We start from the raw sequence: 25,547 nt of genomic DNA on the forward strand, positions 1-25,547 counted from the left end.
GATATTACAAAATTAATTATCAAGAATAGAATACTTTCTTAGGTGGTAAGGAATGTCTATCTCAAACCAATGAGAGGTAGCTGAAAGAATGCTCTATGTTGCTGAAAATTCAACTACTGAAAATTGAAAAACTCTTCAAGAAAAAGTTCTTAGGAGCAAGGCCAAGTGTTTGGTGTTTAGCTGTGTAAGGAAAAGTGATGAAGGTGAGAGTTTCAAAGAAACACAAAATGACACAGCAGAAAAATTCTGACACTTCTACTGTGTCATATAATTGAGAGCTGTGGAATGTGTGAACATTCCCATTGCTGTGAAATTTTACAATTCCTTTAAAAATTTTTTGAGGATTCACAGAAGAAATCATTCCAAAATCCATGAAACTTAACCCAATAGAAAAAAAAATCAATGTCAAGGTCTTGCTTAGAGCTACTGATGTGGGAAATCACTGAGATTTTACTTCTTCATAAAATATTATTATTTACCAGCATTTCTATCCATTTCAGACTATGCTTCACCGTACTTGAGTGAGGCTTCGCAGAAGGCAGAACTTCCCCTGTGACTCTGCCGCTGACATCCTGCAGTTCTGTTTCCTCTTCAAAGCTGTCAAACTTTATCAGCTGTCTGAAAAAAAATGCTCTAGGGGTTTTCCCTATTATCGCCCAAGGTCCTCAGAAAAATGTTAGGATTTCTTCTGAAAGCATCTGTCTGAAGTGTGGGCTTCTTCGACAGGCAGACACAGACCTTTGCCCTGATCCGTCTCTCTGTGGCTGGCCACCCCTTGACAGTCCTCCCAGCCTCTGCACCACATCACTTGGTGCCCACAGAAGATCTAGAAGAACATCATTCTTCTTTCTTTTTCCTTTATCCATTTGTTTGCTTTTAGCCAATGGCCACTGAAAGACAAACTAAGCCTTGAAGTCGTAGGTGCAGAACCTGAAGAAGCAGGAAGCCCAGATGGACAAACAGGAAGCAGAAGACAGGGAACCACGCATGGGTGACTCGGTGATTGATACCATGACAGGCAGGATTTGCCCCCAGTTCCAAGTCCCTCTGGTCTGGTGCATCTTATAGCATAAAAGACCTTTTCAAGGTGAAAAATCACTTACGTTTTCATGAGGTTTTGTTGAAAGGGAATCATTTCACTCAACTCAGTGTATGCACTAAAAGGAGATACAATAACTGACATGTTTTATAATGAACTTGCATGGGGTACAATCAGGAAAGAAGTAGTAAACATCTTAATGTGGAATTTAAAACATGGAAGAAAGGATTTATTCGTGTGCTCAAGAATGGATCATACTTTTTTCTCCTTCAATTCCTTAACTCCACCCTTTCCTTCTCTCCTTCACTTTTCTGGCATTTCCTTAACTGTATCAACTGTGAAATGTGAGGACTTCAAATCCAACCTAAGAGAAGTGGAAGGAAGCTGTACTCAGACTTAAAAATAGCCCCAGAAAACATCTGTTCCTTTGAATATATGGAAGGATATTTCAAAATACAAATAGACAAACATAGCTAATTAATTCACTTGAACATTAAATCCCATTGATATACAGCGTGAGTTTTGTTATACGAGGGATGGATGTATATTGGGGGACGAATTTCCATAATGCCATTTCTACTTGAATAATTTTGAGAAAGAGTCTTCACAATGACATTCTGGAGTGTTTGGCCATAAAAATAGCACTGACCATTCCAGTCTCCAGCACTTTCCCCTGCATGATAAAAAATACTTTGGAAAATGTGACTTCTGTGATCTTTGGGAGGAGGCCTGGAAAGGGAGGGCTGAGGGTTCAGAGTGACACAGGAAATCTGTGTTTGTAACGCTTAAGTGTGTGGGTGTGTTCACATGGGCAGGGCTGGAGGGGAAATATGAAAGAAAATGTTTGCAAACCATTGCAGGCAGGAGCTGAATGAGAGACTCAGAGAGTCTATAAAATTTACAAAACTTATTTGATATCCATAGAGTGTCCTGGGTTGGGATTATCAAAAACTACTCTTGACACCAAAAGCACTATCTATAAGAGAAAAAACTGATATTGGTTTTTGTCAAAATTAAAACCTTTGCTCTTTGAAAGGCACTGAGAGAATGAAAAGCAAGCCACAGATTGGGAAAAAATATTTGCAAACCACATATCTGACAAAGGAATTGTACCCAGAATATATAAAGAATTCTTAAAACTCAACTATAAGTAAACAAACAAACCAGTTTTTTAAATGGGCAAACTATTGAACAGATACTTCACTAAATGAAAAGATGCCGAACATCATCAACTATCAGGAAACCATAAAGTAAAACCACAATGAGGTACCTTTACAATCATATTAGAGTGACTGAAATAAAATTTAAAGACAAACTAACAATACTAAGGACTGGTAAGGATGAGAAGGAACTGGAACTTTCAAACACGGCTGGTGGTAATACAAAATGGTACAGCTACTTTGGGAAATAATGTGACAGTTTCTTACAAAGTTAAGCATTCACTTACAATATGACCCAGCAGTCTCACTACTCAAAATTTACCCAAGAGAAATGAGACATTATATTCACACCAAAACCTGTAAGCACATATTTATAGCAGGTGATTCTAACTTCCAAAAATCAGAAGCAAACCCAGTGTCTTTCAACTGATGAATGGCTACATCCATACAATAGAATAATACTCAGCAATAAAAAGGACAAAACTACTGATACAAGCAGGAACATGGATGAATCTCAAATGCATTCTGCTGTCTAAAAGAAATCAGACTGCAGACAGGCTATGTCTTATACAATTCCATTTATAGACATTTAGGACAAAGTAAAACTATAAGGATGGAGAACAGATGAGGGTTTGCCCAGGGTTGGCCAAGAGGGGTTGGCTAAAAAGAGACGGTGCTGGACCTGTCTGTATCTCGATTGTGGTGGTTATCACATGACTCTAGGCATTTGCCAAAACTCATACAACTGCAGACCAAAGTAAATACGTTTTACTAGATGTCAATTTCAAAACAATTTTTTCATCTGCTCTCATTTGTTGCATGTTACACAGAACCACCTGACATTCTCACTTCCTCTTGACCTTAAAAAGTTTCCGTAGCTGTAGCTAATATAAGTTCTTTTTTTTTTTTTGAATATCAAACGCTGAGTTTCTTTTTTTTTTAACATCTTTATTGGAGTATAATTGCTTTACAATGGTGTGCTAGCCTCTGCCCTACAACAAAGTGAATCAGCTATATATATACATACATCCCCATATCTCCTCCCTCTTGCATCTCCCTACCACCCTCCCTATCCCACCCCCTAGGTGGTCACAAAGCACTGAGCTGATCTCCCTGTGCTATGTGGCTGCTTCCCACCGGCCATCTATTTTACATTTGGTAGTGTATATATGTCCATGCCACTCTCTCTTTGTCCCAGCTTACCCTTCCCCCTCCCCGTGTCCTCAAGTCCATTCTCTACATCTGCGTCTTTATTCCTGTCCTGCCCCTAGGTTCTTCAGAACCTTTTTTTAGATTCCATATATATGTGTTAGCATACGGTATTTGTTTTTCTCTTTCTGACTTACTTCACTCTGTATGACAGACTCTAGGTCCACCTACCTCACTACAAATAACTCAATTTCGTTTCCTTTTATGGCTGAGTAATATTCCATTGTATATATGTGCCACATCTTCTTTATCCATTCATCTGTTGATGGACACTTAGGTTGCTTCCATGTCCTGGCTATTGGAAATAGAGCTGCAATGAACATTGTGGTACATGACTCTTTTTGAATTATGGTTTTCTCAGGGTATATGCCTAGTACTGGGATTGCTGTGTCGTATGGTAGCTCTATTTTTAGTTTTTGGAGGAACCTCCATACTATTCTCCATAGTGGCTGTATCAATTTACATTCCCACCAACAGTGCAAGAGGGTTCCCTTTTCTCCACACCCTCTCCAGCATTTATTGTTTGCAGATTTTTTGATGATGGCCATTCTGACTGGTGTGAGGTAATACCTCATTGTAGTTTTGATTTTCATTTCTCTAATTAGTGATGTTGAGCATTCTTTCATGTGCTTGTTGTCAATCTTTATATCTTCTTTGGAGAAATGTCTATTTAGGTCTTCTGCCCATTTTTGGGTTGGGTTGTTTGTTATAAGTTCTGAATGGACAAAAGGAAAGTGACTCCTACCATCCCACAGTGACTTGGATTAGGTGAGTGGCCTCAAAAAAACATGGGAATGTAGGGAAGACCAAAATATTAAGCTAAATCTCCCCAGATGGTAAGAGAGCAGGATCCCAGGGACGGCAGATGGTACCCCTTCAAAGGCTGGTCTACCTCATGGCATGCTGTCCCCAGCAACAAGCCCACACTCCTGCGAAGAAAGTCTGACCATGATCCTCACCCGGATGACTCATTTTGGTGTCCCAGACTAATAAGGGAACCTGGCCAGGTTCCTGTGTTTCCTCCCATCAACACAGTCTCTGAATTCCAATGCTTCCGGGTTTTAGTACAAGGGAGAGTACAATGATAGGTAAGTTGGTGGCATTAAATACCCTGAAAAGGAGTTCTTTGGTGGAAAGTAGTAGAAAGCCCACTGGGTAGTGTTCAGGAGACTTAATTATGCAGGCCTGGTTCTGCTGCTAACTTGCTGTGTTCATATTTGAGTAGTCTACTTAGTGCATGTTTTATCATTGTCTTACCAGACTTTTGTGGGGTTTTTTTTTTTGGCTGCAAAAAACAGACTCTGAATCAAGCTGGTTTAATACAGATAGATAATAGATACTTAGATCGATAGATCGACACATACATACATGCATACATACATACATACATGGACCAATAATTAGATCAACCAATTGTTCTTAACTGGGGACATTTTTACCCCCAAGGGATATTTGGCAATGTCTAGAGATATTCTGGTTGTCACAACTAGGAGGGCTGCTACTGCCATGAGGTGGAGAAGTCCAAGGTTGCTGCTAAATACCCTACCATGCACAGGGCGGCTGCCACAGCAAACTGTTGTCTGGCCCAAAATGGCAATAGTGTTGAGGCTGAGAAACCCTGATATAAGTATGGACACACACATACATGTATATACATAATGATGTATGTGCATGTGTGTATAATTTTTTAAAAATAAAATATTCTTTCAGAAAACTAAGGTAACTTTGGGGAAAAGATCATGGCTCAGGATGATTAGAAATCAAGGTAGACTTTGCAAGTTTTGAGCTCTTAGAGTTCAAGGCCCTTCCTCTTAGTGTCCTACGATTTGCAAGGCTCAGTTCTAAATGCCTATTCTCTGTGAACCTCGGGCTGAGAGAAAACAAGCTAGTTGCAGCTTGAGTCAGTTCTGTCCAAGGGCAGGCTTGCAAAGGCCAAGCCTGTGGTCACCCATGGAGACGGGTTGGAAGCCAAGAGGGGGAGTTGTGAAAACAGCCCCAAAGAGGCCACTAAATGTATCTGTAAAGGGATGATAAGTCCACCTACCCTCTAGAAGCCTACCATTAAATAAATGACCGTGGGCCTCAGGTCTCTTGGAAGCAGAAATGGCAGGTCTCTCCTTGAAATGGAATTCATAATCTCCCTTTTTTTTCCCTTTTTATCTTGAAGAACAGTTTGTGGTTGTTACGCTACTACAAAGCAAATAGCACTGTAACTTATGTTCCCCAGTTTGCATAGCTGATTCCATGAACTTTAATAAGTTTTGCTGACTTATGTCCATCCCAAGTTTTACCCCCTTAGAGCTGTCAGGATATGAAGGGTAATTTTGCCACCTGAAGTTTATATGGACCGAATGAGATAACGGAAGGTACAGTAAATCCCTGTCCCAACACAGTCAGTAGGGGCCAAAATCAGTCATCTACAGCACAAGGTCACGTTATTTTGAAGCTAATGAAATGGCAGGGCGACCTTGAACCTGCTCAGTTGCCCAAGGCAGCTCCAGAGGTCCAGGTGGACTAACAGGCCTGACCCAGCCGTGGCTGAGTGTGCTGCCCTCTGGTGGCCATAGTCAGCTTTAGCTTACACATCAAGAACCAGAATGCGGGCTTCCCTGGTGGCGCAGTGGTTGAGAGTCCGCCTGCCAATGCAGGGGACATGGGTTCGTGCCCCAGTACGGGAAGAGCCCACATGCCGCGGAGTGGCTGGGCCCGTGAGCCATGGCCGCTGAGCCTGCGCGTCCGGAGCCTGCGCTCAGCAACGGGAGAGGCCACAACAGTGAGAGGCCCGCGTACCGCAAAAAAAAAAAAAAAAAAGAACCAGAATGCGATCCAGAATGCCAGGACCAGCAGGTCAGCAACAAGAAGCAATTCTAAGAATTTCCCAGTTAGTTGTCACCCTTGTATTGTCCCAGGCCAGGAAAGGCTGTAGAATAGAGAATCATGTGGCATTTTCCCTCTACTCAGCTTTCTCTCCCTCCACTCTCTCTACATATGACACCCAGAAAAGACCCTTGGACGGGACAGAGCATGGACCCATGTGCCCACCACATTGTGTCTAATTATCACAGCGTTCCTTACTGGGTGGGGGGGGCGTGGTTTGTTGCTTGGAAACGTAAAGCAGTGGTTTTAGCCTTTGTATAGACCCTTTTGAGAATCTGCACGTACACATATTATTTTTCATACAATTTTGGGAGGGTTGTGGGTTTACTGAAGCCAGCCCAGGACACAGCAGGAAGGACACTGGATACAGGCCTGACAAACATGTTTGTTGGGTAATACATGTATGATCACAAGCCACTCTGAAGCCATTTGGAACAGAAAGGAAAAAGATCAGGGGTAGGCAAGAGAGAAGGAAGAGAAAATCTTTGCCAATTGGAGGATAATAAGCCCTTTACTGTCCTCTAGAATGTGCCAAATGTCTGTATGGCTCCTTAGACATAGTTATCTATGCTGTGTATCCCCACCTTCTCTTTTCATCCTTAATACTGGGCTCCTGTTTTACACACCTGAGTTTTTTCTCATCCCCCTGTGCTTTCTGGCCAGAGTCGCTGGCAGACCGGCAGTGAGGCTTGAGCTGGGAGTGAGGAGACCGGATGGAATTAGGCCGACAACTCCACCTCACCGAGTGAGCATTACAAGCGCTACCTTGTCTCTGGGCTCTGAATGGGGATGAACATCCCTCAATCCCTTTGGGGCTGGAATGAGACACTGTGAAGAGATGAAAAACATGGAAAGAGAATTTGTCTTTCAATTTTGGAGTCTACAGTGTTATTCCAAAAATAAGTCCTTCTAGGCTACCCCACAAGCAATTCATGCTTAGAGCTGGTGAAATAAGTGTCAGCTGGCCCTTTATGTTGGCCACACTCACAGCAGCAGAACTCAAACTTCGCCAGATACCAAGATGGCACCCCACTTACATCAGTGTCTCTGCTACTTACATCAGAGTCTCTGCTAGTTGGAATTTAGCAGCCAAGTTTGAGAACCAATGATTTAGAGAAGGGGTAGGGAAGGTTCAGCTCAAGAACCTGATGCCATCTTCCTGTGATTCTCTTGAGTCCTGGAGTGATGGCTCTGATAGATGAAACTATCAACACATGAAGGCACTGGGGAGCTCATGGAGAATAAGTTAAGGACCGTGAGAACTGGAGGCTGGACAATGGTTAGGAAGCTCGCAGTAATCTGGAGATAAGACAAGAGGGTGGATCTGAGATAGAGGTAAGAGAATTAGTAGGACTGATGTGCTCTACTTGGGGAAGGAAGAGGTCCTGGTCAAGAGGTCAAGGTCCAGCTCAACAATCACCCCATTCTTGGGACACAAGGTAGAAAAACATCAAGATTGACTCTGTAATTTGTGGCCCCCAGTACAAAGTAAAAATGTGGGGCTCCTTGTTCAAAAATAATTAAGAATTTCCAGATGGCGACAGCAGAGCCTTTAACCAAGCGTGGGGACCCTGCGCGGTTGACCAGGTCACACACCCAAGCACCAGCACTGAGAAGATCTTGGCCACTTGATAGAGCAGTGAGGAGTGGACAATACAGGGGGTGTGTGGAGAGAGACACCTAGAAATGAAAGGCCACTGGGTGATGACTCTGTCTCTGTGAAGGACTCACAGAAGTGCTAGCTGGGGTTATTGTAAGAGGTAGATTTCCTGTTTGTTATGGTAGATTTTCCTGTTTGTTGGAGAACATCTTGTAAATATTTGAATGGCAGGATTGCCCTGAGGGCTCTGGTTTGCTCAGGCACTAATCGGCTGCTGGGGAGTCAATGGCACCAGGGACTGTGGAGATGCATTTGGTGGAGGAGTCTGTGGAATGTGCCATTTTGGGAGTAGAAGGTGATAAGGGTTGTGTGCAAACTGCAATGGTGACATATGAAACTGTATGCATCCAAGTTCAGTTTGGGAAGTAGGAATTGCCTATCAAGGATTTAAGCGTTTATTGAATATTTGGAGGAGCTGGAAGAGCAGACTTCAGGCCCCAGGGCAAAACAGACCTGATTCCCTCAGAGACAGATCACCTCTGGGGAAATTCCACAAGTAAGGTCCCTCCGCAGAGGCTGCCGCCACTGCCCCCCCCCCATGCCCAAGACCCCACAGAGCGGGCGCTGGAGCTGCGATGTCCAGGAGCCTCACGGGTTCCCATCTTGTTTGCCAGCAATAACCAAGAAGACACAGGGAGATGCCTGCCTTTCACTTCTACGGTCCAGATCGCATACCAGTGAAGTGACCCAGCAGAATGTCATCTATTTCTAGAATCCTGGCTACCAGGGAGTCTGAGAAATCTTGGTTTGAGTTTTTCAGTCTCTCCAAAGAAAGGAAAGGTAGAAGCACGTTGCAGCGAAAGAGTCCAGGGTTACGATCATAGCCGGGTTTGTTATCCCTAATTGCCTGAGAGCATGATAACTTTGTGAATCCGTAGCTGATAAGTTCAGTCTGGCTGCTGGCTGGTGAAAGCCAACCTGCGGGGCTTTGAAGAGCATCCTCCCCTACAGCAAGGCCTGTCTTCCACTCACCCCCCCTCCTCCTTCTCCCCGCCTCTGCCTTTGCTGGGTCCCTCTCTCACCCTCTGTCTTTCCTCCTTTCTCCTCTCCATTGCTCCCCATCGCTCTTCATCTTAGCTACCCACCCAGACTAACTGACCACACGACAACACTGATGTGCAACTTTAATATTTCCATTTCCTGAGGAAAGCTGCTTTGCGCCTCTTAGGAGCTCCCTGGATACCCTAACCCTAACCCCAGCGCTAACCAGTATCCAGTTAAAGAGGGGAGGCAGGGCTTCCCTGGTGGTGCAGTGGCTAAGAGTCTGCCTGCCGATGCAGGGCACACGGGTTCATGCCCCGGTCCGGGAAGATCCCACATGCCGCGGAGCGGCTGGGCCCATGGGCCTTGGCTGCTGAGCCTGTGTGTCCGGAGCCTGTGCTCCACAACGGGAGAGGCCACAACAGTGAGAGGCCCGTGTACCGAAAAAAAAAAAGAGGGGAAGCAGAGGGATTGGGGCTGCTGATCATGTCTCCCCAGTCCCTGAGTCTGAAGTGGAGGGGTTAATTCATTGGCCTCACTTCAATCCCCATCATCAAGAAGACTTTGGGGATGAAGAGGTACAAACTACTATGCATAAAATAAGCTACAGGGATATAGTGTACAACATGGGGAATATAGCTAATATTTTATAATAACTATAAATGGAGTATAACCTTTAAAAATTGTGAATCGCTCTGTTGTACACCTGTAACTTATGTAACATTGTACATCAACTATACTTCAATTTTTTTAAAAAGACTTTGATCATAGGAGCAAGAAGTGTCCCTTGGCACCCTATTCAGCAGCCTAAGCCCCGAGACTTAGGTCCCAAGCTCTCTTGAGAATAGCTGGATGCTCAGTCACCTGCATGCGCTTCCAAATTAGCTTCAGAAACCAAAAGTTCTACTTCCTTCTCCAAAAGAAAGTCAGAATTGTCTCTCTGGATCAAACCATTGCTCCACACCAGTAAGGGCAGCAGGAAAACATGTGTTGGTCTTATTGTAACTTACAGATTTCACTGGGGTGAAGGAAAGTTAGCAGGCCACAGGGCAGTCCCCAGCTATCCCACGAAAATCTCCGAGATCACCTATTTGTATGCCAGGCACTGTTCTTGGCAGCAATGGCCTAAAAGTGATGGAAACAGACCAAGCCCGGCCTTCAAGGAGCTTATAGTCTAGTGGGGGTGGAGACCATAGACATGAAAGCAAATGAATATCATTTCTGGTACAAAAGTGCTATGAAGAAAATAGAGTAAGGTGATGGGATAAAGAGACACTGCAGTGGGGGGGATGCTATACTAGGTATTATGGTCAGGAAAGACCTCTTTAAAGAGAAAATATTTGAGCCGAAGCTGAATGGAGTGGAGGAAAGACCACGGTAAGATCTGGGTAAGGGTATAGCAGAGAGAGAGTGGCAGACAGGCGCGAGGTGGCCTTGAGCTCCAAGTGTTTAAGGATCTAGGAGGTGGGCGTGGCTGAAGGGCAGTGTGAGAGGAGCGGAGGAGAGGCAGGTGGGTTGGGGGAAGGGGTTGGGGTCAGACCCCACAGGCAGGGATAATTAGTCTGAATCTCATACTGATGGTTTTAAAGAAGACGTTCCACAAGTTGATTTCTGCTTTGAAACGCTATCAAGTCTGGCCATGGTGCAGAGTGTATATCGTACAGCAGTGGTCCCCAACCTTTTCGGCACCAGGGACCAGTTTTGTGGAAGACAATTTTTCCATCGGGGGGAGAATGGTTCAGGTGGTAATGCGAGCGATGGGGAGTGGCAGACAAAGCTTCGCACGCTGGCCCACGGCTCGCCTCCTGCTGTGCGGGCCCGGTCCTAACAGGCTGCGGACCAGTACCAGTCCGCAGCCCGGGGGTTGGGGACCCCTGTTCTACAGGGCAAGAGTGGAGGCAGGAAGACTAGTTAGCAAAAAATTGCAGAAGACTCAGCAAGAAATGATGGTGTTTACAGTACCAGAGATAATTGAAAATAATCAGATGAGAAACACAAATCGCTAACGAATCCATAAGTTTTTTCTGGTGGATTAGATGCAGGGTGGTAGAGAAAAACATGAATGGAAAATGACTGTAGGTGGAAGTTTGAGCAACCGGGTGAAAGGTAGAGTCTTTTACTGAGGTCAGCTGAACTGGGTGGGGAGGAATGCGAAGAGAGAGAATTCTGGATTCTGTGTTGGACGTGCTGGGAGAGAGAAGCCCGAGAGGGAGCCAAGTGGAGATGGTGAGCAGTCTGGAGCGCAGGGTGAACGGACCAGGGTGAACGTACAAAAGGATAGATGGAATTTAAAGCCATGGGAAGGGATGAGACGACCCAGCAAGTGAGGATGGATGAGAGAAGAGGACGAGGGAACTGAGCCCTGGGGCCAGAGCTGGCCTCATAGACACGCAACCTGTGCGGTTGTGCTGAACCCCGGGTCCCTTGCACCTGGTTCAATCCTCTGCGGCTGCCATCTTGCAATTCTTCATAATCTGGAACTAGGAGCTCCACATTTTCACTCCTCACCAGGCCCTGCAAATGATGGAGCCACTTCTGCCTCAAACACTTCAAAGTTAAGAATCTGGTGGAGACAGAGACTCCATCAAAGAAAGCTCAGAAAGAGTGATTAATGGGGTACGGAAGGCCCAGAGTACGGTATCAAGCCAGCCCAGGGATTATTTCTAGGAGGAAATGGCCAACTGTGTCAAAACACCTCAGGGCACTGGAGTGAGACAAGGACAGCGATCGATGCACCCTTGGCCAAGTTCCCGACAATCAGTGACTTTGACGATGACCTTCTTGGCAGTGTGGCCTGCACCAGTCCTTAATTTGGCTGACTATAGAATGACAAGAGACAAGTGACCGCCAACACTGGACAATGTATGGCAAGAATATACAGATGGAGCCCCCCTCATCCTACAGCCCACACCTCTTCTCTTCCCACTGCCTGCTCGCTCCATTTCGCAGAGTGAGAGGCCTCACACACATGCACGTCAACACGCCAGCCCAGACATCCAAGCCCTGTTCTGGGCCTCCCTGCCATCAACCTTCTGCAGAACAACCACTAGAAGGACCCAGGAAGACAGGCGGGCCGGCCCTGGAGGCAGCTCTGGCTATCCTTGCAGGGAATTTCACATCCCCGAGTGGTCTAGACAGCTAGCAGGGCCCAGGCTAAGGGTGGGCAGACACCTCGGCAGCTAGAGCCCGACCAGAGCAGGACCCTGTAAGATCCAGGCCTCCAAATGGTGGCCCCGTGCCCAAATCTGAGGGCAGTCCTGGAGGTGAAGACAAGGGTAGACGGAAGCACTTGTAGGTAGCAAAATGAGTTGGTTCTCATTCGGTTGCACATTCTTTTCTCTAAGAAATAAAAGTGAGCGTGACAGTGGGAGTAGGTGTTAAGGCCTTGAGGAGAGAAAAAGTGTTTTGGGGAAAAGGAAAGGAAACTTATTAACTAGGCGTAGCAGGCTTGTCTGGGTCTGTTGAACATCCACCTCACGATTGTTCACAAATTTTAAGTAAATCCAGGCAGCTCCGTGGTCTCCCTTTCCCCAGCAGTGTTCAGGTGCCCATGTACAGGTGCCAAGAAAGTGGCTTGTTGGGTTTAAACAGGGTTAGGGGCAGAAGAGTTAAGGGTGTTTGTTCCACAGCTCTGCGATGCCAGAATTAGCAATCTGTGGTCAAGAGGGCATAATGGGGATTGATGGGGAAAAGGTGGTAGAACCAATGGCATGGGAGCTTACTGAGGGCCGAGAATCGCTGGAGTGGGTGCCTGCAAGTGAGACTTCAGAGATGGCACAGTTATGAGGGCGGACATGGTTTACTTAGGACCGTGAGCCGTTTCTTTCAAGAAACATTTTTTATCCGGAACCCTACTTTGTATCTGTAAAGACACAAAAGGTGATTAAATCATCCGTCGCTTCCGTTATAATGCTGGGCATTTCAGGCCACAGAGGATGAGATATGGGGATAACTTTGTGATGACCAGAGACTGGTTAAATCCAGGGCTTCCTGGAGAGAAACAAGGGAAATGGACCAAGTTTACGGGTAGAAATGTAGTTATGTTGTCTGTGGGCGCCCTCTACTGGCACTTAGTCAGAATAGCCATCTGGGGTTGGAAGCTTTTGGGGGTGTGCGTGTGTGTTTTAATTAACGAGTGAAAACTTGCCCCTTATAGATATTTAGGGGCTATGGCTCAAGTGGGTAAGGAAACTTTAGTTACAGAACAAACCCTGCGTCTGCATTTTAAATGTCACAGTCTCAGTTACGTCATTTATGACTTTCTGATTCTCTTTACAGAGAGCCCTGCTTAACCCTAACCTTGAGGGTCTCTCCAATGGGATTGAGCTACTTGAAGTCAAGATCTTAATATTTTTTTATTTTCTTACATCCTGAGCCTAGTACTGTGCCCAGCATATTGTAGGTGTCTGATAAATATGTGTCAGTCAGAATAGAAGGGCAATGAGCAAATGAGCAAAGTGGTACAATGTCACAGAAGAAGGAGGTTTAATCCTACTTGGCCAATTCAGGAAGGCTTCCAAGAGGAGAAGGGTGGTGGCCATGGTGATGGGGAGGGACAGGTAAAGTTGAAATGAATCCAGAAAATAGAAGAGCAAACCTAGGGGCCAGATAGAGACTCCACAAGGCAGGGATTTTTGTGTGATTCTGGAAAGAAGTTCCCTGCTATATGACTGACAGCTGTGGCTCCCAATTCTTCCTGAGAAAGGATGAGCAAGAATCTTAAAATTTCATAAAAACAGAGAGAGGAAGCTAGCATGGCAGATTCAGGCAGGCTGAAGGAAGAATCTGGAAGGATTTTTAACCATGAGTACTGAAAAAAAACAAAAGAACAACAATTCAAGGTTTAAAGATTCCCCATAATTTTGTTTTTACCCTAAACTGTGCGACCTCACAGGAAATTCAGTTCAATAGATAACACAGAGCACTTTTACAATGATGGCATTCTTTTCTCAAAATGCCTTGTTTTCTCAGACACAGAGCGTGGGACCAGGGTGACTTTTCTGGTTTTTATTCTGAGTATCTCATATCTCGGGAACCCCCTGAGTCCCAGGCAAACTGGGACAGCTGGTCACCCTAGCTGAGCAGGGGAACTCAGAACAGCTCAGATGGAGAAGGCTGGTGCCCAGGCTGGTCTCGGGACGGAGCACAAAGGGCCCTGGCTGAGAATGGACAGGGGATGCCAACGTACTCTGTCCCTGTGATCATCATAGCTCTGGGTTGTGAGCCCAGTGCGATTCCTCACCCACCAGCAAAATGGGTTTATGGGTCCTAAACGACCAAGTGCCCAGAGGAAATTGCAGAAGAGCAAGGAGGGGGAGAATGCACTCACAAGGACCCTTGGGTTGCAACAGCAGAACTGAGGCCAAGGAAGACAGAGATCTCACTTTGAAGGTCCTGCTGTTTCTTCACAATTGTATCTAAAAATAATGACCTGGAAATGAATAGTTGGCCACACGCGGGATTCTTACAGAACTGGAAAAACTAATCGGCTGCTGCTGTAACTCACACGTAAGACATCACAGACATTAACCATTGACCCCACTGAGGCCCAAACCAACAGCATGCAACCTCACTTCGATGGCCAGAGATACTTGTGACAGTGGGAGACGTCTGCAGCTCTGGCGGAAGCGGCTCCTCAGCAATGGAGGAGGGTCACCCAGGTGGTGCACAGCCCAGAGTCACTCTTTTCCTACCCGGAGTCAGAGGAGTATGAGGAACGGCCCCTATCACCACAGCACGGAGACAGGGACCTTTCTACAGCAAGCATCCTGCAGGACACTTACCAGAAGCCCCTCCTCATCCTTACAGGAAAGTCACAACTCAGATACTTTACCAACTTAGGAAAGAAATGGCAAAAACAAACAAACAAACAAAAAAAGAAAAGCAAGAGGAAAGGAAAAGGACAAAGGATGAAAAGCGATGTAGCTGTGTACACACACTGGATAAAATTTGTATGCCTTAAGGAAGGGCTGCAGAGTCAAAGACTGGAGGTGAAGGAGTCAGAAACAAGACATGCCAGGCAACCCCAGAGCAGCAGTGCTGTGGTGAGCCGGGGGCTGACACTGGGCAGCAAAGAGGATCAGCAGATGCTGAAAAGGCCATTTGTCTAAAGAAAAAAAAGAAGAACTAAATGGGACCAAGACAAACTAAACCAGCACTGCTGGTTGGGGCTTCCACCAAAGACTTGGCTAGAAGGAGTTGATAGCGTACCCACATTGTAGTCATGCGCTTGGCGGCAGTGATGATGACAAGTGATATTTATGAAGCACATGCCGATGTCTGTTATTATGCTAAGGGTTTTACCAAGATCATCTCCTTTAAGCGTCACAATAGCCATATGGGTTAGCACTGTGATTATGCCCATTTTACAGATAAAGAAAGTGAGAACCAAGGTCACATGACTAGCAACTAGTGACGGTGGAATTTACTTTAAGGTAAATTTCTAACTACCATACTATGCACAGTTGGCTTGTGTCACTGTAGCTCGTTCAGACTTTGTTAGAAAATTTTTTGGTAAACTTAATAAAGCTCTTTTTTTTTTTTTTTTTTTTTGTGGTACGCACTCCTCTCACTGTTGTGGCCTCTCCTGTTGCAGAGCACAGGCTCCGGACGCGCAGGCCCAAGGGCCATGGCTCACGGGCCCAGCTGCTCCACGGCATGTGGGATCTTCCCAGACCGGGGCACGAACCCATGTCCCCTGCATCGGCAGGCAGACTCTCAACCACTGCGCCACCAGGGAAGCCCCTAAAAATCATTTTTAAATATTAAAAAAAAATATTTTATATCAGCATCAGAAACTTCATACTGTACCACTTCCTCTCTCACTTTGAAACTCTCAGACCAACAAGGAAGCCTACAGATGGTTCAGAAGCCATAGGCCAGGGTTCTAGCAGTAGAGTATCACCAGCCCCATCTGGAACATCTGTGTGTACACATTTTGGAGGTGGGTGAGTAGCATAAGGAGGAAGTGAAGCAGCTGTCACAGGGCACAATATTGAGAATGTTCCTTGAAAAGGACCTGTCATGTAGAGGTGAGCAAATACATGTTACATGAATGAATGAATGAAATGAAAATGATTGACCTCGGTGTACTGAAGCCACCATCATTACATATAACTAGCAAAAAAATATGAGTGGTCAGGGGCTTCCCTGGTGGTGCAGTGGTTGAGAGTCCACCTACCGATGCAGGAGACACAGGTTCGTTCCCTGGTCTGGGAAGATCCCACATGTCGCGGAGCGGCTGGGCCCGTGAGCCATGGCCGCTGAGCCTGCGCGTCCAGAGCCTGTGCTCCGCAGTGGGAGAGGCCACAACAGTGAGAGCCCCGTGTACCGCAAAATAAATAAATAAATAAATAAAGAGTGGTCATAGAATTGTGTTTTCATTTATGAACTAAAAGAATTGATTCTCAGCACCCATGTTCTTTGAACACTGCTTTTAGAAAAATTATAATGCCCAGTTGCCACTAATAAGTATGAGATTTATTCACAGGCTACCTGAGGAGTTGTATACTGATAGATTGCATATACTTACACTCTCTCCTTAAAAGACTTCATGGGTTTTTCATCTTCAAATAGAAAACTCATTTGCAATGAACACATAAATTTATACCAAAGACAAAGGAAAATGTAAGTCTGCTAATTGAATGGGTAAAAGTTGTGATTGAGCTTCAATTTCTCTCTGAGTTTCCTGGCAGACAAGGCAAAAAAAGAAGAACAATAGGTTTCACAATTGTCTTAACAGAAAGGAGGAAGCATGCCAGTCCCTCAAAGGAGACAAAGTACGAGCACTGAATTCTCAGTGAATTTTCTCACCTAGGGTTACACATAGGAGTCGCCTGCATTGTTCATTTCTTGTTCTCATTTTTACAAAATAATCAGGAGCAGATTTCATGAAATTGTTACCTGCGGTGATGATTAAAACTGATGGTGTGACAGTAAAATGCAGCTTAGTGAGCCCATCTGTAAGGATGCCAAGGTAATGTAGCCCAAGCACAGCTTCTAGTTTGATCTGAGGTTAGAAATCAGATTATCTATAAAGAAAGGAAACAGGTGTTTGCTAAACACCTAACGTGTTATGTGCATGAAATGTTTCTTCCTCTCAACATACATATTATTAATTCTGTTTAATAATTAAGTGAATGTTTTACTGGGATTTACTGCAAATCAGCAAAGGGGTCCCAAGCTCACGCACTCTCTTCTGTACCACACACACCTTCCTGCACTCCTACACTTCTATCAAGAAAAGCCAATGGGCAATTCATCCTTTAGACAAGCTGCTGTCGGTGCCACTTTTTACAGGCAATTCGAGTTAATTCTCTCCAGAGAGGGCCTAGAGCTCTGGGGTTGCACATTACTGATTAAGGAGAAATTTCTTTGTTTAAAAACCAAGCAGACGGGAATAAACACGCAGACCTACTAGAGAATGGACTTGAGGACACGGGGAGGGGGAAGGGTAAGCTGGGACAAAGTGAGAGAGTGGCATGGACATATATACACTACCAAATGTAAAATAGATAGCTAGTGGGAAGCAGCTGCATAGCACAGGGAGATCAGCTCGGTGCTTTGTGACCACCTAGAGGGGTGGGATAGGCAGGGTGGGAGGGAGGGAGACGCAAGAGATAGGGGGATATATGTATATGTATAGCTGATTCACTTTGTTATAAAGCAGAAACTAACACACCATTGTAAAGCAATTATACTCCAATAAAGATGTTTAAAAATAATTAATTAATTAATTAATTAAAAAAATAAAAGCCAATCGATCAGTTGGTAGGTTTGACTCAAATCTCTCAAGTTCAGGAGCCTTCACTGAGCTCACTGCAAAGGAAGTCCACAGTTTCTAGATCTGTGAGTCTCTCTGTTTAAGTGGCCTGGGAAAGGATTGTTACACTCTCCTTCCAGTGATAGGTAGACTCAAGGTCTCCCAGGGGACAAGATGTCTACACCTTGACTAAAACGTGATAGAGCCTTAATTTAGCTCTGAGCTTCCCAGCAGCCAAGGCAAAAAGAGAAATACAATGAGTTTCACACCTGTCTCAACAGAAACGAGGAAGCATGCCAGTCCCTCAGAGGAGACAAAGTGTGGGCTAAAGCACAGGCAGGAATTGGGTGGTAGTAAGGGAGCCCTGAGTAGAGAGGTCTCCAGGCGGATGAGAAAGGGCAGGGAAATGAAAAGGACATGGCTGGTGTCTAGAGTGTGCGTGCGTCTGCTTGGGGAAGCACCTGTGGCAAGAGTAAGCGGGCAGTGTAACCCCTTCACAAGGAGGAGCTACACAAAATTATAGAGTTTTTTCTTCTCCAAAGGAACAGGGACCATGTACAGGAAAATCAGTCTGAGAAGGATGGCAAGTCTGGGACTCACTGGAGAACATACACATCTATATCTTAAAGATATATCTATAGATATCTTTTATCTATAGATATATAGATAAAAATGAATGGCAGTGTTGGGGAGAGAGGAGGTGGGACCAGCATGCAGATTCCTAGGAGCCCTCCTGTGGCTCCCATGGCTGTTATCATAGGACTGGTCTTGATGTCCTGTCATTGTTTCTCTGTCTATGCCACACTAGTCTGTAAGCCTTGCAGGAGCAGAGAGCAGCACTGCCTTTAGATTTGCTTGCCAGACCTATGGGTGTCATTTTGTGTGTGTGTGTAAAGTGATTTTGATTTTTTAGAACGTATTCAAAGGGAGAACAAAAAAAGCTTTCAAGGAGAAAAATGGTGATGAGTAAAGCATAAGACAAGAAATGTAAATTATTTTCTCTCTTTGTAACTCCCATATCTCAGTTCCCCTCTGGGGACTCCACAAAACTTACATACCACCCCCAGGCTGGAATCTGTCCAATTGGCCTGCGCCTCACCCTGGCTCTCCCTGTGGTATTTCCCTGAGTCTCCACGGGTGCCCTTTTGTCTCAATTGCTGTGCCAACGCTGAGGCTTCACATTAGCTCTTTACACACTCCCTTCTCCTCTATCCAATGAAACAACCACAGAGCTGCCTCATGAGAGGCATGTTTTCTTTCAAGCTGTCTTGTGTGTGATGGGACCATCATCACCAACTTAGTCTTCTTAACCAGTCCCAGGATCTTTCCAACACCCCTATAATGAGCATCTTGCCGATGACCACGTGTAGGTCCTGGCTGGTTGCAACCTCTGCAGCTGCAGGAGGGCTTTGCACCTGGCTGCCGACTGCCAAAGAGCATGTGCTGCCAGACCCTGTGCCAACACGCCTGGCTAAGCACTGGAATTTGTTTTAGCTTTGAGTATTCTTAATAATGTAGTTAAGACTTGTTCACTATCGAAACTCTGGAAAATACTTATAAAGTAATAATACATACATGTGTGGTTATACCTCACCCATAAATCCTTCACCCATATTTAGCTACTCCAGTTGGCCCTTGAACAACACAGGTTTGAACTGCGCAGGTCCACTTATAGGTGAATTTTTTTGATAAATATAGTTCCTGTGTTTTCATTTTACAGATTTTTAAGTGCAGCGAAAAGTTTGTGTTCGATTGGAGATCCGTTTGCTATTTCAACATCTTGCCCCCTTGAGTGAGTCATTTATCAATTCCTTTGTTTCTGAGGCAGAGATAGTAGTATTCAGATTTCTGGCTGCACGGAATGGGGAGGGAGGGTCCTGCGCCCCTAACACCCCCATTGTTCAAGGGTCAACTGTATTAACAAATTGTATATCTCCTTCCAGATTTTTGAGTGTTTATTTACATGTTCATTTCTTTGTTCATTTTATATACAATAATAAAATAACTTCTCATGTAACTACCAATAACGTTAGTTAGGTACATTTGGAGCTTCCCAAATGCATTTCCCTTTCTTTTCCCTACAGAAGTAACAACCATCCAGAACTTTATACTAGTCAATTCCTCATTTTACTTTATAGTTTTGCCATATACATACACAGTTTTTAAGCTTCCTGTAAATGAATCCCCATTCTGATCTTCTGTGACTTCCCTTTTCTGCCTAAAATTAAGTTTTTGCTATTCAGACTCATTGAAATATATGACCACAATTAATTAGTTTTTGCTCTTGGGTAGCATTACATTTTATAAAGATACTACAATTTATTTTTCTATTCTGTTATTGATGGGCACTTGGGTTGTTTCCTGCCCTTGTTATTTCAAGAAAAACTACTATGGAACTTCTGTGCATCTCTTCTTGTTCATATACACAATAGCTTCTCCAGGGGACAGTCTCCAGAGGGAAATGGCTACTTCGTAGAGTTTGTACATCATCAGTTTCACTGAGCAATGCTAAATTGTTTTCCAAAATTGTTTTATTCTTAGTGTCTGAGAGTTCCTATTGCTCCGTGTCCTTGACAACACTTGGTATTGTCAGAATTTTTCATTTTAGCAATTTTGGTGGGTGAGATTAGGTATGTCATTGAGCTTTCAATTTACATTTCCTAATTACTGTGATTAACCATATTTCCATATATTTATTGGCAGTATTATTCCTATCCTGTAAAATGCCTATTCATGTTGTTTCTTCATTTTTTAAACTATTTTTTGATTCATAGGACTTATTTATATATTCAATTCTCTCTGTCTCTGTGGATCTCTGTATCTATCTATGCATCTGTTTATCTAAAACTGTACTTTCAAATCTGACAGCTTTTAACAAGAATAATAACCTACGTTGGAAATTGGTCTAGTTACAGGGTCTTAAGTAACAAATATTTTTATTCCCTTTACTCTGATTTTCTAAAGAGCAAAACTAGATCCCATATCAGACAAATAATGATTTATCAAGTGGAAAAAAGCCCTCCGCTACTGTGGTTTTTCACTTTACTACTTGGGAGATTAGAATAATGAATTTTTGTTTCTGGATAATTTTTTTTCAACATTGAATTTCAGAGGGGAAAAAAATGTTGAAAACAACTGTCCCTCCAAAGTCACTTTTTTAATGTATCTCAGAGTCATATGCTCTCTAGGGCCCATTCTCCCCTCGTTTGGCTTAGGGGAGCTGAGAAAAAAGTAATACGTGCCTGAAACTGGATACAACGTGGGTGGTCCTGAAATTCACCCAGAGATCTCCCAACTAAGCCCTCCCCAGCAGCCGGGCAGGAAGGGCTTTCCCTGGATGGTCAACACCCTCTCAATAGAGCACCTACATGCCAGCCTCTGGATGTGCCATACCCTTGGACAGTGTGCAAGAAAGGACACTGCATCCTAGAACCCACCCTCTAGGGCTTACAGTTCAGTTAGAAAGACAAATAAATGAAAGAGTAAAAGATATGAGTAACACTACATGAAAGAAATGGAAGGCTATCAGGATTTTAACTATTGGACTAAAATTGAAGATGACAAAGGATCAAAGGAAGAAGTATGTGCTCTTGGCTCCACCTCAAGTCAAGTCTGTTGGCTCTGTGTTTCCCTTGCCTCCAACCCCTGTTCCCTCCTAGGACCAATAGGTCAGACGCAGGGTAGCTTGGGTCACGTTCTCCCACCGCTTCCAGACCCATGGTGTGGTCTCTGGTCAGCCTCCCATCCACTGGGGCCCTCCCCACTCTCTGAGATGGAAGTACAGAGGAGAGTCCTCCACCCTCTCTCGGAGACTTCCACTTTCATTCCAGCCCTGGCTCAGCACTCACAAGATTCAGAGGGAACTAGAAGTGCCGCTCACCAGAAAGACGTTGGAGCCACTTCCTGAGACACATCATGGATCAGTGTCTTGCTATTTCCCTAAGTAAGTGCTGAACCTGGTGTCCTTCTAGGGCACTGCCCATTCCCTGAAGTTATATCTTACTAAGAGCCTCTTGAAAGTTGACCTTGACAATGAATCATGAGGTAATACTTGAATTCCAGTCCCAAGTGACCTGATAACCATACCCTCTTGGTGAAGATCTATTCCAGTGGTTTTCATCTAGGAGAGATGCCCCCCCCCACTGCAGACATCCAGTAACTTCTGGAGATATTTTTGGTTGTCACAACTGATAGTGGTAGGGGAGTGCTACTGTCATCTAGTGGATAGAGGCTGAGGATGCTGCTAACATCCTATAATGCATGGGATAGCCTCCATCACTGAGAACTAACCAGCCCAAAATATCTGTAATGTCCAGACTGAGAAACCCAGACCTACTCCTGACTAGCCCAGGCTGGAAAAACCACAGGTCATGATTCCCTGTCATGACTCCCAGCTCCACACATTGTTTAATAGACGTGAGCTTCTTTGGTTATTCTTAAGTCAGTTCCTACAGTCACACCTGGACACAGGGTGCTGGAGAAGGGACCAGAGGTCCCATGGCTGAGTCAATGACTCTCTTCCCTCAGAGGGCTCAGCCTGTGATCTGAATTCTCATCAATGTGACACTCACAAAAAGTATTCTGGCTGCAGTCCAATCTCTTGGGGTGACAAACTTGTAAATGGCATGGATAATGACAAGGGTTCCTCTGTATTTCATTATGTAATTATGATTTTTTTCATTAAAAAATACTAAATAATATCTGCTTGTACTCAATCATTCATTCAGTCAACAAATATTTGTTGTGTGCCCACTAGGACCCAGCACCATGCTCTATGCTAGATGAATGGTAATTGTCCAAGTCTACTAACCTAGACCACAGCCGGACTTCTTGATCAGGTGAGATGGAGGGCTGGGAGCTTATTAAATTACAGATGCTTGGGTCTCCCTTCAGAGATTCTGATTTTACAAGTCAGGGTGATGTCCAGGAATCTGCATTTTTAATGAGCACTTGTGACGACTTCTAACACAGGCTAACTATGGGACCATGTTTTAAGAAACGTTGGTAGAAATCATGAAATCTACCCAACCTTACCCCAGGTCTGAGATTAGGCAGACCTGCGCTCTAATGTGGTAACGTCCTCTATCCCTGAAAAAAATCATTTAACCATTTAATCAATTAATCATTTAACCATTAATTGTCTCAAGCTTCCATTTTTAAAAGAAGGAGAATAAGACTTGTTCAAACACGGATGGTGAGAGGGTAGAATGACCCCATGTAAATAGAAGCGAGACACTTTCCAAAGGAACAGAACCATAGAAGTTTTACTTCTAAAAACAAATTTTTTATGACATACAATAGGATGACCATTAGCCAAGTACACTGATCTCAACAGTAGTTAGGACAAAAACCTCTGATTATGTAAAATCTCTCATTCTCTGAACCGACCTGCAATGATTCCCAGCTCGGTGAGGGACCACTAATCCTCCCTGGTTACCAAGATAAATAGCTTCTTTGATTACTCTCAATTTTCTTTCAAATTCTTTCTTAGACCTATATCATTAACACTCAGATATGTGACTTTGCAGTGGACCCCTTGTTTTACTAGCTCATTAACCACTGTTAGAAGCCCAGGTCTAAACCTTTTCCAAGCAAAACTTTTCCAAACCATTAGAAACACCTCAATACTTATCTATGTCTATTAACAAGGAAGTTACCTCACTATACAAGCATAAGGGCAAAACACAGGGAATCATCTCCAGCCCAACTGCTCTATTCTAAATTACCGGGGTCAATTTAATAGTAGAAGGAACCCATATAAAGAAACTCATGATAACAATTATAGAACAGATTAAAATCAATGTATCACATGAATGGACCTAGAGATTATCATACTAAGTGAAGTAAGCCAGAGAAAAAGATAAATATCATATGATATTGCTTATATGTGGTATCTTAAAAAAAATGATACAAATGAACTTATTTACAAAACAGAAATAGACTCACAGACATGAATACAAACTTATGGTTACCAAAGGGGAAAGGGTAGGGAAGAAATAAATTAGGAGTTTCAGATTAAAATACACGCACTACTATATATGAAACAGATTACCAACAAGGACCTACTGTATAACACAGGGAACTATACTCAATATCTTGTCATAACCTATAATGGAAGATGATGTAAAAAAAGTAATATATATATGTTTATATACATGTACAATTGAATCACTTTGCTGTACACCTGAAACCAACACAACAGTGTAAATCAATTATACTTCAATAAAAATTTTTTTAAGAAATCAATGTATCACCAACATCATTAACGAGAAGAGGTATGAATTAAAGGCCAGAATACCTCAGAAAACATACCAGAGTCCCCTAAGTTAATTAATCTAAAATGTATTCTGTCCCTTTAATTAAACGTGTCTTTGTTATACCTTCAAAGGTCTCTATATTCCTGTCTTGTCCACACTATTTACTTTTTGCTACAAGTAACACCGCCTTAGCCCCGAGTCCACAGAGAAGGTCTGGGGACCCAGTGGGCTCACAAAACAGAACACCTTGCATTCCTTTACAGATCAAGCATTTCCAAAGACTCCTACCAAAATCCACTCAAAATACGGATGAGTGTCCAAACAGGAGGGAAATTATCCTTCCATGATAAACAGAGAAAAACTCACCATGTTTTGTGAGATCTGTAGCCTTAGTCCATGCCAAGTACCCCAGATCCCACACACCAAGGAGCTCCATTCCTGCCACCTCCAAACAAAAAAGAACCCCTCCCCAGCACTTGGGAACTCGGAGCTGACATATCAGTTTGAATGCAAATTTTACCCCAAACCCAGCTCTGCCAACAGATTCATTTTTAAGTAGACTATGCTCCCTGCAGACCAACATGCAAATGGTGGGAACTCAAGTATGAGAACCACAAAGGCAGCAAAAAGACGTTGACCATACCTATTTTCCCAGCCTCCCCTCGCAGGTTGAAATCCCAGTTTCTTGGCAACTTCAGGGACATTTTGCTTCTGGTTTGGGTGAGTTGCTGCTGAAGCAGGGAGTCTGCCTCAGTTCACGCCCTTCTTGGCTTTTTGATCTTCTTGCCTCACAAGCTTGTGTGTGTGTGTTTTCCCCTTTACGATTGCTTCACAAGCAATCTTGGGTTTGAGGTTGATCTGCCAGCATGTCTTCTCCTTTCTCAGATGAAAGGTCCATCCATCTGTCACCGGGCATGGCACCCAAACCCGCCCACGGTCCCTCGGGGGGCTGGTACCTCATGAAGTGTGCACCCTGCTTTTCCTGCTTTCAGTATTACAAGAAATATCCCAGTTGACACTTCACTCTGCGTCATGGGAAGCAAAGCTCCTGTTCGAAAGAATCTCAGGCCTCACTGAGGCGAGGTTGTGATAAACAACGGCTGCCTCTTGGCTTTTTTTTTTTTTTAACTGTCTGCTTCCTTGCATTTGAGGAAGTGGGTGTTTGTTCAGTGTAGATGATACATTATAATCTCTTTCTTGAGAAAATGGTTTTTGGAAATGCTTATATAAGTAGAGTGAGTGCTCTTGGGTTATAAACCTAGAGGTTTGATTAAAGGAAAAAGAAAATAAAATTCTAAGACTCTGGCCATCTACCTCTAAGGCTCCCTTCTCATTGGACAGAGTGGGCTTACAAAAACGGTCAGTAAAACAAACAGCTTTCCCCCAAAGTCATCTTCTTTTAGTCACCTTCTTCCTGCTATAAGGCCCACATAGTAAGTTCTCCACCTACTCAGGACAAAGGTTCCAAGTGATCTCAGCCTGATGTCAGGAGGGTTCTGATGTATTTAGCTAATAAGTGAGCTTTAGCTGGGTAGACCCACTTAAGTATTATAATGGTTCTTTGACCTTGTGTACAGGGTGTGGGTTTGTGAATCAGACTGAT

The 25,547-nt window shown here is 44.0% G+C and overlaps 1 protein-coding gene across 3 annotated transcripts in view; it reads right to left on the bottom strand.

The window, feature by feature from the left end:
- The window catches only part of ARHGAP25 (Rho GTPase activating protein 25), a gene marked incomplete at both ends in the record, with an annotated part of 85,084 nt that extends 60,421 nt beyond the window's left edge, over nt 1-24,663 (bottom strand). The window contains 2 exons of one of the 3 annotated variants that reach the window (XM_079720431.1): nt 24,311-24,382; nt 24,588-24,648. In XM_079720431.1, coding sequence (XP_079576557.1) covers nt 24,311-24,382; nt 24,588-24,648 — 133 coding nt within the window. Of the gene's footprint in view, nt 1-24,310; nt 24,383-24,587 lie in introns of all 3 variants that reach the window. The other 2 variants (XM_079720430.1, XM_079720432.1) reach the window with 2 other exon arrangements.
- Nucleotides 24,664-25,547: the final 884 nt, after the last annotated feature.

Source organism: Hyperoodon ampullatus (assembly GCF_949752795.1).
Source record: "Hyperoodon ampullatus genome assembly, chromosome: 15".
Taxonomy (NCBI): Eukaryota; Metazoa; Chordata; class Mammalia; order Artiodactyla; family Ziphiidae; genus Hyperoodon; species Hyperoodon ampullatus.